Source organism: Peromyscus eremicus, chromosome 10, assembly GCF_949786415.1.
Source record: "Peromyscus eremicus chromosome 10, PerEre_H2_v1, whole genome shotgun sequence".
Lineage (NCBI taxonomy): Eukaryota > Metazoa > Chordata > Mammalia > Rodentia > Cricetidae > Peromyscus > Peromyscus eremicus.
This window is the reverse complement of record NC_081426.1, coordinates 86784669-86802592: the sequence shown is the minus strand read 5'-3', so window position 1 is coordinate 86802592 and position 17924 is coordinate 86784669. Positions and strand designations below refer to the sequence as shown.

The 17924-nt window shown below is 37.0% G+C and overlaps 1 protein-coding gene across 3 annotated transcripts in view; it reads right to left on the bottom strand.

Annotated features, from left to right (window-relative positions):
• Positions 1–17924, bottom strand: part of Cfap299 (cilia and flagella associated protein 299) — a 497260-nt gene that overhangs the window by 322195 nt on the left and 157141 nt on the right. For 2 of the 3 annotated variants that reach the window (XM_059274708.1, XM_059274710.1), the window contains exon 3: positions 8542–8632. In XM_059274708.1, coding sequence (XP_059130691.1) covers positions 8542–8632 — 91 coding nt within the window. The remainder of the gene's footprint in view (positions 1–8541; positions 8633–17924) is intronic. The other variant, XM_059274709.1, reaches the window with a different exon arrangement.

Genomic DNA, 17924 nt, shown 5'->3' with positions numbered 1-17924 from the left:
AATGATGAAGATGTAAATGGTGCCCCTGCTAGTGAGGAGGAATTGAGCAGGCATCTTGTGATGATCACAGGTGTCATAAGAGAGAGTACAGTTACAGTGTTTAAACTGGGGCTAAGTAATCCAGAAAGTAAAGAACTATATATTCAATAGAAATGTAAAGGACCAGCCTAGAGATTAGATCTAACATGACCGGACACAGATCCATAATTCATATCATGCCTTCATAATGCCTTGAATAAAATGTAATTTCAGCCGGGCGGTGGTGGCGCACGCCTTTAATCCCAGCACTCGGGAGGCAGAGCCAGGCGGATCTCTGTGAGTTCGAGGCCAGCCTGGACTACCAAGTGAGTCCCAGGAAAGGCGCAAAGCTACACAGAGAAACCCTGTCTCGAAAAACAAAAAAAAAAAAAACAAAAAAAAAATGTAATATGTAATTTCAGTTGGAATAAATGCATACCTAAGCTGTTTTGGGTTTTTTTTTTTTTTTTTTTTTTTTTTTAGATTTGGCTAAATGAAAGCTACTCTTCATAAATGTTTTATTTTCTCACAGTAGACATGGCTCAAGGCCAAAGTATGACATTTGGACATACACCACGCTATGCTTTGGATAGTCTTTTACACAGAGGTAAAATAAATAGACTCTGGAAGAAAATTGCTCTGACATGAATATAAGCCCCACCTCAAGACTCTGAACAGGGATGCAGAAAGAGATGACCCTGGAGTACCCAGCACTGACCATTCATCACTTCCTTATCAAACTTTCTGACATTGAGTGCACAGCTAAAGATAATTATGATGTTGAATGAATTATTTTTTGAATGTGAACATCCTGATAAGTTGACAAATGACCTGACAAATGACCCAAATAACACAAAAATTCAATAAAATTAGTGAGAAAAAATGTAAATTCTGGCCTTCAAGTTAATCCCATTGGACCAGAAAAGAAAAAGACATGACTTTTTAATCATTCTTATACAATCTCGTTTACTATAATTCTTAATTAAATACAACCTTTAATTATAGTGTAGCATAAGCCAATGTAATCAAAGACTACAATCATAGGATATGCTATTTAAAATAACATCTGGGTCATTAGAAACTGCAACATATTCTATTCAATAACAATACATTGATCATGCCAGAAAGTACCAACTCTAGTTTGGGGTGACATAACTGAGTGTCCCAGGCTTTAATCAGAATCACTCTCCTCAGTCTATGCCCACATGTAAGCCTGCAACCACACAGCCTTAAGTTGCATTATATGCTAGAAACTCCTTAAGTTTCAACTACCTAGACTGATACTTTGAAATTGAACTTCACATATCTTTATTTGTTTGGCATCCTGCAGAGATGTACAAATGACTACTCCATGTGCCATGATCCCTACTTCACACTATATGAAAAATAGCCATCTCAGGGAAATATACATCCAAATGGTGTAAAAAGAGTACATATTAGTGATTCTGAGATATCTTTTTTTTTTTTTGTTTTTCGAGACAGGGTTTTTCTGTGTAACTTTGCGCCTTTCCTGGAACTCACTTGGTAGCCCAGGCTGGCCTCGAACTCACAGAGATCCGCCTGCCTCCCGAGTGCTGGGATTAAAGGCGTGCGCCACCACTGCCCAGCGATTCTGAGATATCTTAAGTAGGATAGAATATATGCCTTAAGTGGGATATAGAAATATACCTTAAGTAGGACAGAAAATGTTCTAGCCATGGAGGAAAAAATAAATTGTGTTCCATTAAGATTCCATTATTCTATTCACTATTATAAAATTAAAAAATCTTGACAAATGAAGTAATGTGCATCACATCTGCATTCAATGACTTGGTGATTCTTACAAATGAAACATTTGGTGACAGAAGTCAGAAAACACCATTGTGTTTATAAGAGTTCAGAACTGACAGAGTGGCATGGCATTCTTGGCAGAAGCAGAACGCCTTTGAGAATGGGACAGTCATGACTGAAGTGGCACACGTGGGATTTATTTGTTGTCAATAATATTCTAGTTCTTATTCTGGATAGTGACCAGAGAGCTGCTTCATTTTTTTAGTAATTTATGAACTATAGAAATTTATAAGCACTTATGAGTTACATACTTTAATTTGTATGCTATACTTTGAGTTTTTAAATTGAAGTTTTTCATTCTTTTTTTTAAGGAACAATAAAATGTAGGGACTACCAAGAAGTTCTATAGATTGACAAAGGCTTAAATAATGACAGAAAGATTTACTCATTTTTAGCATAAAATGAGCAAGAAAACTTTAAAAGGATGATGTAAATAGTCAGGCTTCAATAACCGAAGTTAATAAAATGCCACTTACAGTCTAATTCTAACTTGCCAAAATGGAAAAGACAACCTACAAAGGAATGAGTTTCCTATCACTGAAAATATTTCAACTATTTGGGAAGAGGCTGAGTGGCCATCTGTCAGAGAGAGTGCAAAGGAGATTGCCATATGGGAAAGCTGCAAAACAAGATAAACTCCGCTCCTTTCATTTCTAGGATGTTATGACTTGGGATGAGACTGGTATCAAGCGAGTATGAGTCTCGTTCCATTGCCCCTTCCTCTGCTAGCCGCCCACCACAGTCCCTTTCTGCTCTCTTCTGGTTAAAACCTGATGACAGAAGACGTGGTCCTGCAGTTTCTCTGTTCCTCTCCACTCTGGAGACTCACAGAGACTCGGGGCTGTGATGGAGGTCCTTACCAGGGGTCAGACATAGAATGTTTTGTGTTTCATGCCAACTCCACTTACACTGAATCAAAGTATTTGGATCTGGATGCTTCTCCTCCCCAAATAGTTTTTCAAGAATCTGGAAAACTTTACCACTTAAAAAAAAAAAAAAGAAAATATGTGTACAATTTCCCTTGCTGGACAACTTAATAAATACTTAATACTTGATTACAGATGCCAGAGTGGTATGCAAATTCCTCTCAAGGACATCTCCATCACCTCGGTACAAAGAAACACCCAAGAAGGCAGTGACTGACCAACCATTAACTTACATTTATTTTGACATATGCATTCTCAAATAGTTGAGATTCCATATTATCTGATTTGCTTTCCAGGCGTTCTAGCAAGACGTGGAGCCATTTAGAGAAACAAATCATCTTGTTAATATCAAGCACAGTCCATCACATAATAAATGATCCATACAAAAGTGGACACTATTCATAAAAGTGAGGAAGCCATGTTTACTTCATGAAGGAAGCAGAGCAGGGACGGTAGGGGAGGAGAATGGGGGATTCATCCAAGAATGAATACTTGCAAGTATAGACAAAAGAGTTTACTGTGTGACTCACTGTATCACACTACAGCATCCACGATGAGATTTTTCTTTTCTTTTCTTCTCTTAAAAATTATTTTATTTTATTTTTTGGGGAAGGCATTGCATGGGCAGAGGGTGGGTATGAAGGAATGGGAAAATGAATGGGATTAAGATGCACAATGTGAAAGACACAAAGAATAAATAAAAAGGAAGTTAAAAAACAACAAAATGACAAATAAAGAAGCCTTCTGAGTAACATCTCAGAACTAAAGCAATCTATAAATGCATTGAAGGCTCCCCTGAAAATTAACACAAGTACCTTCCTGTCTTTATTGTAGTGAAATCTTTGGTTCAGAGCCAACTCAGATGAGTAAATATCGAGACCTGCAGTCTAAAACTGGTCCAAAAAAAGAACGCCTGCCAGTTCCAGCACAGCTTCAAAGGACATCAGCCAGGCTGGTAAGATGTCTCAATGGGAAGAAGCATTTGTACACAGGATAGTGAGATGAGTTTGATCCCCAACTCCCACAGGACACACTCACAATGAATACTTTAGAGGACCTCTCCTGGTGAGATATATTCTCTCCTTAGGACTCAGGAATGGGTAAAAGGAATGGGAAGCTCAGTTAGGTATCATCTAAATAAACAGGACACTGGTTCATCGATACTGTCAAGATCACTCAGCAAATTCTCCACTTATTACAGTTAAGGAGGGAAAGAGATCACTGCTTGGTTGCAGCCTTCCTCTGTTCCCAATACTGATGGCTAATCCTACCAGCTGATGGGATCTGGACTTACCTAGGAGTAACATGTCTGGGGGAATCTATGAGGGCACTTACAGAAGATTAAAAGCTGGGAGACCCACCTTTCACTGAGAGTGAGCCAAATATGACGAGGTCTAAGGGACAGTGTTGCCCAACTGCCCTCCTTTTCCTGAATAAGTGTGTCTATTGCTACAGCTGCTGCCACCCTCTGTTGATCTCATATCATATAATATGTATAAAATATAATGTGTTAATTATATATAACCATTTACATATTATATAATAAAACTATACTGCTGCTGCACAGCTTCTTTGGCCCTCCAATATGAACTAAGCACCAGAGATCCTCCAGGAATCTTCAGACTTCCAGCCATGTCCGGGAATGCTGAGGCACCTAACTGCATCAGCTTCTTTAGCCTTCCAAGGTGGACTGAATACCAGGTATCGTCCAGACTTTGGGCACCAGACTGGGAACTCTAAGGCATCCATCCTCACAGGCTGGGCAGCTACCAAGTTCTCAGCCTATTGTCACACTTACACAGGCCCTGTAGTGTTAACTACTCTAATAAGTCACCTCCTTGATACATGTACTTCCTGTCTATACAGAAGCCTATGTAACACATATGCAAACCCTGCTGATGGCACATTTAGTACATACACGTGTAGTACTTACACCAACCTCTTGAGGTATTAAATTATATTCAAAAGGAAATTCAGAAGAAAATTCTTTTGACTATAATGTATTTTTGCCTATTAATACAAACATCAAATTAGAACTGCCATATACCATTTAATATTAACTTTACAAATGATAGGTATACATGAGAAATAAATATCCCATGTTTTAGTTTATTTATTTCTAGGGAGAGTGGGTAAGGGGAAGAAATGAGAGATGAAAATGGTTACTCTAGAGACCTGTGGCAAAGATGTCACTCCCAGGTCCCTGCCCTGGGCACTAGCACTCATCTATAGACTTGGCAAGTGCTAACAGCTAATTGTTGTTGCCTGCACCTTTGTCCAAAGGATGGCCTCACTTTTGCTACCTCCTGCCTCTGTGACAGCTATAGATTAACTAACAGAGAGGAAGTGGGACCTGAGTGGATAAACGCATAGTTCCCTTGATTTAAAGCAGAAGAAACTTTGTGAGACAATTCAGAGTTCACTGTGTGATCGGACTAAGTCTGGGATTCTGCTGAGGTCCCATCTCTGCCTAGGTCTTTATCTACATCATCAACTTTCTCAGGCCCTAAAGGTTTCACAACAGAGAACTGGGCTTTACACATTATGTTATTTTAATATGACAATGTCTCATCAGTGTAAAAAATCTTCACATTGTACGTGGGAAAACTAGGACTATATAAAGTAAAAGTATGCATGTTTAGCCTGTAATAAGTGGTCAATCTAAAAATTAAACACAGACAATATGACTACATAACCTCTGCTGTTTCACCTTTGTTTCAATGTCTACATACCATATTTTTATCCAAAGACAAAGGAATTAAAGGTACAGAGATATTCAACTATACATTTCTAGTTAAAGGGAAGTTGATATACACTTTATTTTTCAAGCATTGAGGTAACCTGTATATAATGAAGGTAAGACTTTATGAATCATACAATTTCCACAATGGTTTGCAGCAGACAGGCATGGATTCTATTAAAAATGAAGTAAGCATATCTCTAATACTTTTGTTTTCTTGAAAGGGAACATTTTAGAGAAGTTTGAAGATAGAAAAGAGGGGAAAGATCATGTCAGCACAATGTAATTGGTCATATACAATGCAATCTTATGTTTCATAGAGATTTCAACACAGGATGTGGGTATATTAGAAAACCTAATTCATAGGTTTTCCTGTTCTGGTTACAGTGGCTTCTTTGAATGTCCATGAATGGAAAGTTGTAGATAGTGTTTTATGCCAGCTTCAATAATACATATTTCAAAGGTCAAACTAGTCAGTCATGTAGCTTTTACACACTCAACATCGAGGGAAAAATAAGCGCCATGAGGTACCACCAGGAACACCATGTGAAACATCAAAGCTTTCATTAGACTGTGATTAGATAGGAAATGTTTTATTTTTCCTTTTCCATTAATCAAATCAAGAATTCTAGATTATTATTATCTGAAAAATGATTTAGCTGCTTGTCCACTCAGAAGTTACATAAACCTGTGGCAATAGAAAGGTAGGGAGAGCCTATGTCTTATTCATGTTTGTGATAAATATGAGTGATTTGCATAGAGAGAAACATTAATAAAAAAACAAATATTTCCTATAGCAGAGATACACTCTATAAAGTGTGCTATTAATATTCTGATTGTAAAGAATCTTACCAATGATGAATAATCTTTAGATCCCTAATGAATCTATAATCATCACAAAGAGCCCTTTCAACCATCTTTTCTAAAGAGCAATTCAAAATTATTAAACCCATCCTTTATATACTAGCAAAGAAATATTCTACAATATTGTCTATATCTATTTCATTCACAATTTGAACTTTAGTGACTATAAATATACTTCATATAACACATTAAATATTAAATACTTAATGTAACATGCATTGTGCAAAGTACTTATGTTTTGTTTCCAAACTCAATCAATAATAAAAGAATATTCTTTTAAATACCACATTACAGGACAGGCCAACATGGCTTAGAGAAACATAAGAATTTGCCTAATTGGCAAGTTTTCTTTATTTACAGACCCTTTGAAGATCTGTTGTGTTGAACAAACCATGAGTACTGACCTTGACAGTAGTCACTCTCCACCTCCAGATTCTCTTTTAATCACTGCGCTATATGAAACACTACACCCACACCCTCTAAACTCAGTACTACACTTCTCATCCCATAAGCTATTCATTCTCCATGGAATATTCCAAACTCAATCCTGTAAATAGTCTTTCACAAGCCCCTCTATGTCCTTCTGTATCCTATGTCAAAATAAAGCACGTGGGAGCTGGAGATATAGCTCAGGAGTGGCAGGTGGGGGACCCTATCACCAAAACAAACGAACAGTACATGGTTTACAGATTTGATCTCTGAGGATGCTAGTTTATTCTTTCTTTTACCAACATTAGTTCTGTCATTTCTTTATCCTACCCTTCCGTTATCTATTGTCTGATAATCATGTTGACCTCTCAGGTGAGTTTCTGGTTCATGGCTCATCGTTTGCCCCTTAGAGACACACACTGCTCCCCACTAATTGCTGCAAATATTTCAAATGCTTGTTTGATCATACCTCCCATCTTTCTAAACTCTTCCAAGCCTTCTTCAGGCTGCTACTAATGCTACTGAATACAAAAAGAGACGCTTTAGAGCTGCCTCCTCCCCCCATTTTGAATCATTTATGTCCTCTCGATTACTTATTGGAGAGATACTTAAAAGGAATAACTGACCAGGCTCAGTGGCCAACTAGATGTGACATGTGAAGGGTAGGAAAGAAAAAGAACATTTGCCAAGTTATCAATTAAGTGTGTGAAATAGAGCAAAGAGGGGAAGGTCTTGGAGTCAGAAGACCTTTTTAATTAGCTACTTACTTAAATAATTGTCAAGTTAATTATTTAGTGTTTGGTTATACTTTTAGTTGGCCAGAAATAAGCACATATATTTATGGGTACAAGATGTTATTTGGATACGTGTTTACAATGTAGAATTGTTCAAATCAAACATGTCAGTCATCTCAAATACCATGTCTTCTCTCAAAACAACTCAGTGCAAACACAAAGGACCAAATGGATGGTCACACATTTTTTTCTCATGGTCAATAAGTATGACAATATTATGGTTTTCAAACAAGTGATTACACAGCTAAGATTAAAAATTATATACTTAGGATATCAAGTAAAAATTAAGGAACTCTTCTACAGAAAAATTAATAAGTATATAATATAGATCATTAGAAGCAATGATGTCAGAAAATAGAGCTGTAAGACAGATCGCAAAAGTGTCTTTCAGGCCACCCTTGAAAGCAACACGGAACAAAGTGTGGAAGTCAGTGGGTTATGGAACTTAGAGATAACAGTTAGGTAGGATTGAAAAGAAGCAGGACTATTTAACCTAAGATTGGCACAAGTAGGAAATAACAGCCAGTCTGACAAACACATTCATTTTCCCTACTAAAAACATTTAGAATCTTATCTTTTTTCACCATTTTCCCACTTCATAAACATAAATGATTATTAGGAATCTACACCGATTAGTATAATATATAAATATAGTCATATACTCAGGAGATATTACATTACAGTAGTTATTTCATGGGTGTGGCATGCACCTGTGCTGTGGCATGCATGTGCAGATCAGAGGACAATCCCACCTAGTCAGCTCTCCCTTGACACTATGTGGGTCCTTATGATCTAACTTAGCAGCAATCCCCTTTGCCTACCAAGCCATCTCCTTTGCCTGTACATAAACTACTTCTTATGGAAGATATTGCAGGCTCTATCATCGATATGAACCATGTATTTGAAAATACATTTGGATTTTGGGGTAAAATGTACTCACGCTCACTTTCCCATTGCGATTATCTTCTTCTCTCATGGCCAGGGCCTTCAGAAAATTATCTTGCAGTTCCTTACCAGCACTTGTTAGTGCCCTATAAAAACATATTACAACAATCAGACTATAATGTCATAGTATCTCAGATAAAAAATATTATTGAAACATTCTGAAGTCAACAATTGTGTTTCTTTAGTCTATATGACAATATAGTTATAAATGGAAACCAAATATACAAGATCATTATAATCAGTTTAAATTTTTATTTTATATGGTTGTAGAGCTTTTATTTCCAAATACTTGAAATCAGGTTTATAAATAATACAAACATCCATATCATTCTTCAAGCCACATAAAATTTATTTTATCTCTGTGTCTATCATTTCTCTTTATCTCTCCAAGAAAAATCAACATGTTTATACTCCTCACTTAAAATGCCCATAATTTAGGTATTGTTTATTGATTGGTTTAAGCCAATAAAATCAGTAGGACAAAGCATTAATTTCTCTCCACCAGTAGTTATACTCAACATAAGAAAGAAAAGTCATTTGGGATATTTTTATCAGATAAAAGAAATTATTAAAAATCCAGAGGAATAAATTTTAGTGAAAATGTATAAGAAAGGTATATCATTGAATACAGTACTCCAGCTAGATGCCATATGCTGCCAAATAAAACCCCCAGAACCAGGACTAGATTATATGTCTTTTTAGGCATGGCCAAAGGGTCAACATAGACATCCCAATCATTACAGGCTATTGCCAATGCTATTTTTTATCCTCCATAACTTGACAGTAAGACCTGTTGCTGAAGACGCCACATTCTTGTGACATAGAACACTGAGAAGTCTGGCTGATACTTAACTGAAAACTTTACCTTGCCTGCATAACAAATACTACTGGAAGAGAAAAGCAAACATCAATCTCACCCAACTAAGATCGCTGTGAGCTACAATAATGACCGGCCTGCAAGATATGCCCAAAGGGTAACAGTGGCACAAATAGCGTGGGGGCAAGCCACAACTTTTTAATTGGATGTAAAGCCTCCTGTGTGAGATCCAAACTTGATACTGTTTGTAAGGTCAAGAGCTTGAGATGAGACAGATCATGAGCCTCGGTGGGGAAAACCTATAGAACACAGCCTAACATAAAGGAACATCACATACAAAGACAACATGTAGAAAGTAAGAAACTTGAGTGCTCAGTCTAAAAGTAGAAGTCTAGATCACACCCCTACCCTCAAAGCTCAGTGATCTATAGAGAAAAAGGGTACGAAGACTGTCAAAGCCAGAGGAGAGGTGGTGAGTAACTTCAAGGAAACAGTGTTTTTCCAGACACGATACACACACAAACTCACAGAGGCCGAGAGAATGCACAAGACCTGCACAAGCATAAGCCAGACGAAAACCTCAGCATGAAGGAGGGCAAATGGCACAAAGACCCACCTCTAGACAAGAAGCTATTCACAACTGGTAGGTTCTAAGAGAGGGGAAAGTTAGTTTTCTTCATTGTAATGATACTTGGCATATCAACCACCTTCCAGGGCAGTTCCTATGACCACACAAATTTGACTCCATGTTTTTGTGGCTGTTTGTTTAAGAAAGAAAAGGAACAGGAAGTTGGATAGGTAGAAATATGAGAGAGGATGTGAGAAGAATTTGGTGAGGAGAAAAAATATGATCAAAATATATTGTATAAAAGTATCAAATAATAAATAAAACATTAAAAACAAACAAAAAAAGAAAGAAAGATTACTGAGGCTAGAAAGATAGTTTAGCTGTTGAAAAGTCACCTGCTACTCTTTCAGAGGTCCCAGGTTTAATTCCAAGCCCTACACGGTGGCTCACATTCATTTGTAAATCCAGTTCCAGGATACTCTTATGCCTTCTTCTGGCCTCCATAGGCACTAGGCACTCACATGGTGCACAGACATAGATGTAGCCAAAACACCCATACATATACATTAAAATATATTTTTAAAGTTTAATAGAGATTATACCAGCAACACTGAACCAAATAGTGAAAAGTGGGTTGCATAGTGTTTTGTGAAAAAATAATCCTGTCTTTACATGGCAATTTTCTATGTATTCAACCAACATTTTTATTGTTCTCCTATTTTGAATCAGGAGCTTTATCAGGGCACAAAGATCAGTAAGTCACAGTTCTTGCTCCCAAATTGCCTAAGTCTCCTAGAGGTAAACAGATATGTAAACATAGTAGTGATAACTATCAGTAGAAATGCAGACAAGAGTATCAGCAGTTCATGAGAAAATAGGCTATCTTATCAAAGAAGACTATTTACATAAAAAGTAGCTATGCTTAAACTGGATGCTGTAAGGTAAGCCTGTTAGTCACTGTGGAGATAGTAAGGGAGAAAAGTACTTGTAACTGCAAAGGAATAAAGGAATACAGGTGTGAGGTTTTAAGGCAACTTCAAGTAATATCAAGGCAGTCAGAAAGTAAATGCCAAAAAGGGAGGAAAAAAACACATAACATTAATAAGTGATAACACTTTTGTTGACTTTACTGATATTGAGGTTGTCCTAAAACTTGTTATAATCACCAAGGTGTAATATCATTCAGAGAGGTTTTCTGTGCTCCAAGATTTCTTCATAAAAGTGTTAAACCACACAAATTTTACACAAGGGAAAAAAATGGTCAAATTTGTGTTATAGAAAGAATATTCAACACCTTTCAGAAATGTAGGTTAAAAAAAAAAAACCACTAGAGGAATTCACAAGGAGGATGTTTCAGAGTTTCAGCCAGAGATGAGAAGTACTAGATGTAAAGCAGTGGTGAGGGAAGGCAGCGAAGCAGGGAATGACAGATCTGTAGATTTAATAGATAAGATGGAACCTATGAGGTTGATCAGCAGGTAAAGGCCAAGCCTTGGGTCCCAAGTTCAATCCCAGGACCCACAGAGGAGAAGAAAAAACAACTCCCCAAAACTCTCTTCTGACCTACACACTTTGGTGGCAACACACACACACACACACACACACACACACACACACACACAAAAAAAAAAAAAAAAAAAAAAATGAATGCCTAAACAGACAATGGGGTGGAAAGATTGCAAGAACCAGAGGATTAGGTCGTTTGCTGTGAGATTCTGTATCCTAGTGTTGTCAGAATCTACACCCATACAGCATCACCAAATGGCTGTCCAAACATGATTTGAACAAGGACAAATGTAAAGGAAAAAAATTAACCAGTGTACTGGAAATTGTCTGTGAAGTTTTAACAGAGTTAGTCTTGCAAAGTTATCAGTCATGACTGATCAAGTTCTGTTAGAGAAACAAACCAGCTCAATCACAGTGGGAACAATTATAAGAAATCTTTTCTAATACCATAACAAACACAATTTTGTCTTTGAATCTGTAAAGAAAGACTTTTCTAGTAAGTTGCGTTTTTAATTTAACTTATCGGTTTGTAACTATTACTCATAAAGAAAATACATAAATGATGAAAAGGGCTATCTGGTTAAGTAACTCCATACTGATTGGGCTAATAAATCCCACCAGCTATATAATATATAACTGTCTCATTTTCCCCACATGCTGATGAGCAATATGGCCATGAATGCTAACTGTTAATTCACTACCTGAGAGTTCTTACTCATTTGAAAGAAAAGGTATTTTATGATTGGTTAGGAAACCAAACTAAACTTGAATCTCATATTTAATATTTTAAAGATTTCCCAGCAAAGTATTGCTGAAAAGGTTAATTGATTTTTCACATCCAGCAGCTAAATACCTTAAGCGGATGCATGAGATAATCAAATTAAACTTAAATATTACATGGGATAGCAGTCTTTAATCTTTAATTTCTACTCATTTCCCAGGTAATTTCAGCCAGCATGTTTGTCCAACCTTGAGTTCCACAGTGGGCTAAGTAATCTCTAGGCCCCTTCCTACTATATAACTTGTGAGACAAGTTATACAGTATTAGCAAGCAGAATTGATGCATATGACACATAGGAAAAATAAGGGTCTATAGTTACAAGGCTATAAACAGAAGAGAAAGCAAAAAGCCATTCCATAGTAAATGGTTGCTATCCCTTCCTGAAGGCTGAGACCCTGCAACTCCTCATCAAGAACAGGAAAGTAGTACAGAGCGTGAGATGAGGAGAACCTATGATTTTAACACACAATACTCTTAAAGGACTAGGTTTCTCTAACAGTCAGTGACCTGAGAAACTTCGGTTAAATAAATATTACAAAAGAATTCACTTCCTCAAGAAGAAGTGGGTCTGTTACAAAACCTTGGGATGAATTTTATAAAGGCAAATACCTCATCTCTGTTTACACGCCACTGCACGGGCAAATGGGCTAAAAGTTATATGTGAATGAGTTAATTTTTACCAACCATGTTTAATCATTAGCTAAAGGCATTTATATAATCTGGCACGAATGACTATAAACATATTTTTAATCCTCAACAACCAGGCTACTGGTTATACAGTTTAAGTATGTTGTTTACATATCATATCATAGATATATAATTAACACTTGAAGAGAAAGAATAAATAACAAAAGAAAAGAACATGAAAAACTGGAGAAACTTAGTCTGGAGAGTTAATTGCTTAAGAGTTCACTCAAATAGTTTCAGCAAGTGTGGCTTATTAGCTGTCCTAAGATTTCAAATATAAAATTTGGAATGTTATAAGCAAGCTTAGATTAACCATTAAATTGTATTTCTATACAAATGTCCTGATAACTATTAAATCAAATCTGGTGTCAAATCAATTAGAATAGGAATAGCTTTTAGCTGTTGAGTATTCTTACAAACACTTTTATTCTCAAATCAAAGTTTAAAGAAAATATACTTCTTTTTTTTCCATCAGATGAAGTGAGACTCAATGAGGTTGAGGAACTTGGCTGTCATCAGTTGGAGTTCAACTTTAAATCTGCAGCTCATTGACTAAATATTGCTCTGGTATACTGTAGACCACATTCTTCTACATAATAAAAACCAAAATAGTCCACTGGAAGAAGCCAGTTATATTGCAGGGGAGAAGGCCTGGGGTATAATGTGTGTGCATTAACCTTGGGGCCTGCATGGAAACTTAGTCAACTACAGTAATCATGCTAGTCTAACTAGGATTGTAATTTACTCCTTTGTCCAGAGGTGGGTTGATTTTTTTAATTGTTGCTGTTGTTTGTTTTGCCAGTGAACTATGACAAAGTCTACACTTCATATTTCTAACTGGATAACACTTAAATATATAATCCAAATTTTCTATAGTTTAATTCCTCAAAATTTAATAGAGAGTAAATTTTAAAATAATAGATGAGTAAAAGTATATTGTAAAACACTCATATTGATATCATTTTTTAAAGAAAGCAAAATCAGGACTAGAGAGGTGAACTGGTGGGTAAGGGCACTTGCTTTACAAGCATGAAGGTCTGAGGTTGGATTCCAAGACCCACTTGAAAAGTGACCTTTCATGCCTGTAACCCCAGGACTTTTTTTCTTGTTATTGTGCCATAAAAATATAATATTACAACTAATTATATAATAGTCACACTGTGCTGAGTACTACAAGTAATCTAGAGATGCATATGTTATATGCAAATATCACAACAGTGTGGAGTTCACTTTGTCTCAGTAGTAAACTGAGGATGGAAATTAAGAAAGAAAAAAAAAGGGAGGGACATCAACAAGGTTATAAGGGTACATGAGGCGTGGTAGAAATACAGAAACTAGCCACAGAAAGGAGACCTTACTATTCCCATACTAAAAGTGATAAAAAGTTGGAGTGTTATTATCAGCATATAGCCTTAGCTGTCTACCTATAGAGCTGTAAATGATTAAAGGAACATGGCTGCCAACGATAATACAATCACATTCCATCTTCTCTTGTCTTGCTATTGAAGAGGCAATGCTCAGTCATCTGCCTACAGAGCCAAGACCTTTACTCTTGATTCACCATTAATCTCTTCATGCATTGTGTACCGTGGACATGTTACAGTTTCATATCTTTGCCTGCCCTCAGCCACAGTCTAGAAGGACTTTCCTCCCATATCCCATAAAAGGAGCGACTCTTTTTAGCAAATGGAGACCACCATGGAAAATCACAACTGAATGCAAATAGAGAGATCAACAGATCTTGGGGAACCAGGGACCCCAATAGATAAATCTACACAATAGCTCTTGCATCCATGGCTAGGAAGCACTGTGGAAGGAGTGGAAAGACTGTAACAGGCAGAATAATACCAGGAGGATGGCTGTGAAACAGGATCTCCTGGAAATGGCTACATAAGCAACACCAAGAAAACAGCAATGTAAAGGGACATGTTACCATGGAAGGGAAAATTTTTGTCAGGTCCCACACCTAGACAAAGAGCTACAGGCAACGAACAGCCACTGGGAGAAGGAGAATTAGCCTCTTTCAAGGATGAGCCTTTCATGGTTGCCCAATGTAGTGCGGTCAGCCCTGAAACCACCCATAGGCACACAAACAACAAAAATGACTCAGCGAGTTGCACTTGTTTTTGTTTGCTTTTTGTGCATACACCTACATACAAATATATGTATTTATGTAACAGTAATAGTCAATGAAAAAGAGCCTATCAACTTGTGAGTAGGGTGGACATGGAGGGGGCTTAGAGGAGGGTAGCTCAGAGGGACTGGAGAGAGGAAAGGGAAGGAGAAAGTAGTATGATTCTATTTGAATTAAAAGCACATTAAAAAAAAAACACAACAGTATACTATACTCCAAAATCCTGACTCTAACAAACAATTCCCTTCTTTTCACCCTTCTTTATTTTTCTGCACATATAACTTTAGGAAAATTGAGTACCTTATGCTCTTACTCAATGTACAATAAATATTAATTGTGTGAGCTACAACTACAAGATATATTAGAAAATCAAGTATCAATTCACTGTACCAGAATCATTAGAGAAGAAATACTAACATAGTCAGAATGCTGGGAAATCTTTGTATTTAAATAATGTTTATTTTTATGTTTTTATAGTTGCTGTTGCCATTGTTTTTATTTGTTTTCTTGGAAGGGAAAGCAAAACTGATTCAATTTTGCAAAACATTGTGATTTTCCTCCTGTTAATATGAGAGAGGTAAATAAACGGATTTGATATTCTGCTTCATTAAATTCTAATAATAAATTACTCAGTCCAAGCTTACATTTTGGGGGCAGGGGGAGTTGTTTCTTTTTTTTTCGAGACAGGGTTTCTCTGTTTAGCTTTGGAGCCTGTCCTAGAACTCACTCTGTAGACCAGGCTGGCCTAGAACTCACAGAGATCCGCCTGCCTCTGCCTCCTGAGTGCCACCACCACTAGACCCAAGTTTACATTTTGCACAAGCTTCAAAATACTTTGAATGAAATGCTTCTAAACCTTCGAAAGTGTAGGATCATTGTCAGCAGACATATGCTTCTACCACAGTCCTTGGAGTTTGAGTAAAATTAATTTACAAACAAAATGCTTACAATTCAATTTTTAGAAAATTTTAGGGACACTCTTTTATTACTTTGGGCTTTTATATCAGAGTCTTGAGAGATGGACTCAGTTTGGTTCCTGGCACCCACATGATGGTACATCCATTACTCCAGTTCCAGGGGATCTGACTTCTGTGAACACATACACGGTAAGTACACATGTACACAGAGAGAGAGAGAGAGAGAGAGAGAGAGAGAGAGAGAGAGAGAGAGAGAGAGAGACAGAAAGAGAGACAGAGAGAGAGAGAGAGAGAGAGAGAGAGAGAGAGAGAGAGAGAGAGAAATTGTGTGGGTAGGGATGTTGGGAATGTCTAGGAGGAGTTGGAGAGGAAGAATATGATCAAGAAAAAATAAATGAGTAGAAACCTTTAAAAATTTAAAAAAAAAAAAACCAATGCTGCTATGAACATAGCTGAGCATGTGTCCTTGTGGTATGATTGAGCATTCCTTGGGTGTATGCCCAAGAGTGGTATAGCTGGGTCTTGGGGGAGATTGATTCCCAATTTTCTAAGAAAGCTCCATATTGACTTCCAAAGTGGCTTTACAAGATTGCATTCCCACCAACAGTGGAGGAGAGAGTTCCCCTTGCTCCATATCCTCTCCAGCATAAGCTGTCTTCAGTGTTTTTGATCTTAGCCATTCTGACAGGCGAAAGGTGGTATCTCAGAGTTGTTTTGATTTGCATTTCCCTGATGATTAGGGATGTTGAGCAATTCCTTAAATGTCTTTCAGCCATCAGAGCTTCCTCTGTTGAGAATTCTCTGTTTAGCTCTATAGCCCATTTTTTGATTGGAGTGTTGGGCATTTTGATGTCTAATTTCTTGGGTTCTTTATATATTCTGGATATCAGCCCTCTGTCAGATGTGGGGTTGGTGAAGATCTTTTCCCATTCTGTAGGCTGTTGCTTTGTCTTGTTGACCATGTCCTTTTCTCTACAAAAGCTTCTCAGTTTTAAGAGGTCCCATTGATTGGTTGTTTCTCTCAGTGTCTGTGATACTGGTGTTATATTTAGGAAGTGATCTCCTATGCCAATGCATTCAAGACTACTTCCTCCTTTCTCTTCTATCAGGTTCAGAGTAACTGGATTTATGTTGAGGTCTTTGATCCACTTGGACTTAAGTTTTGTGCATGGTGACAGATAAGAATCTATTTGTAGCCTTCTACATGTTGACCTCCAGTTATGCCAGCATTGTTTGTTGAAGATGCTTTCCTTTTTCCATTGTACAGTTTTGGCTTCTTTGTCAAAAATTATATGTTCATAGGTGTGTGGATTAATGTCAGGGTCTTCAATTCCATTGGTCCACATGTCAGTTTTTATGCCAGTACCAAGCTGTTTTTATTACTGTAGCTCTATAGTAGAGCTTGAGGTCAGGGATCGTAATGCCTCCAGAGGTTATTTTATTATACAGGATTCTTTTGGCTATCCTGGGTTTTTTGTTTTTCCATATAAAGTTGAGTATTATTCTTTCCAGGTCTGTGAAGAATTGTGTTGGTATTTTGATGGGGATTGCATTGAATCTGTAGATTGCTTTTGGTAAGATTGCCATTTTTACTATGTTAATCTTGCCTATCCATGAGCATGGGAGATCTTTCCATTTTCTGACATCTTCAATTTCTTTTTTCAGGGACTTAAAGTTCTTGTCATATAGGTGCTTCACTTGCTTAGAGTTATCCCAAGGTATTTTATATCATTTGTGGCTATTATAAAGGGTAATGTATCTCTGATTTCCTTCTCAGCCTGTTTGTCAGTTGTATATAGGAGGGCTACTGATTTTTTTGAGTTGATCTTGTATCCTGCTATGTTGCTGAAGGTGTTTATAAGCTGTATCAGTTCCTTTGTCGAATTATTGGGGTCACTCGTGTATACTATCATGTCATCTGCAAATAGCAAAAATGTATTTTTTCACAAATAGGACTGTTTGTTTGTC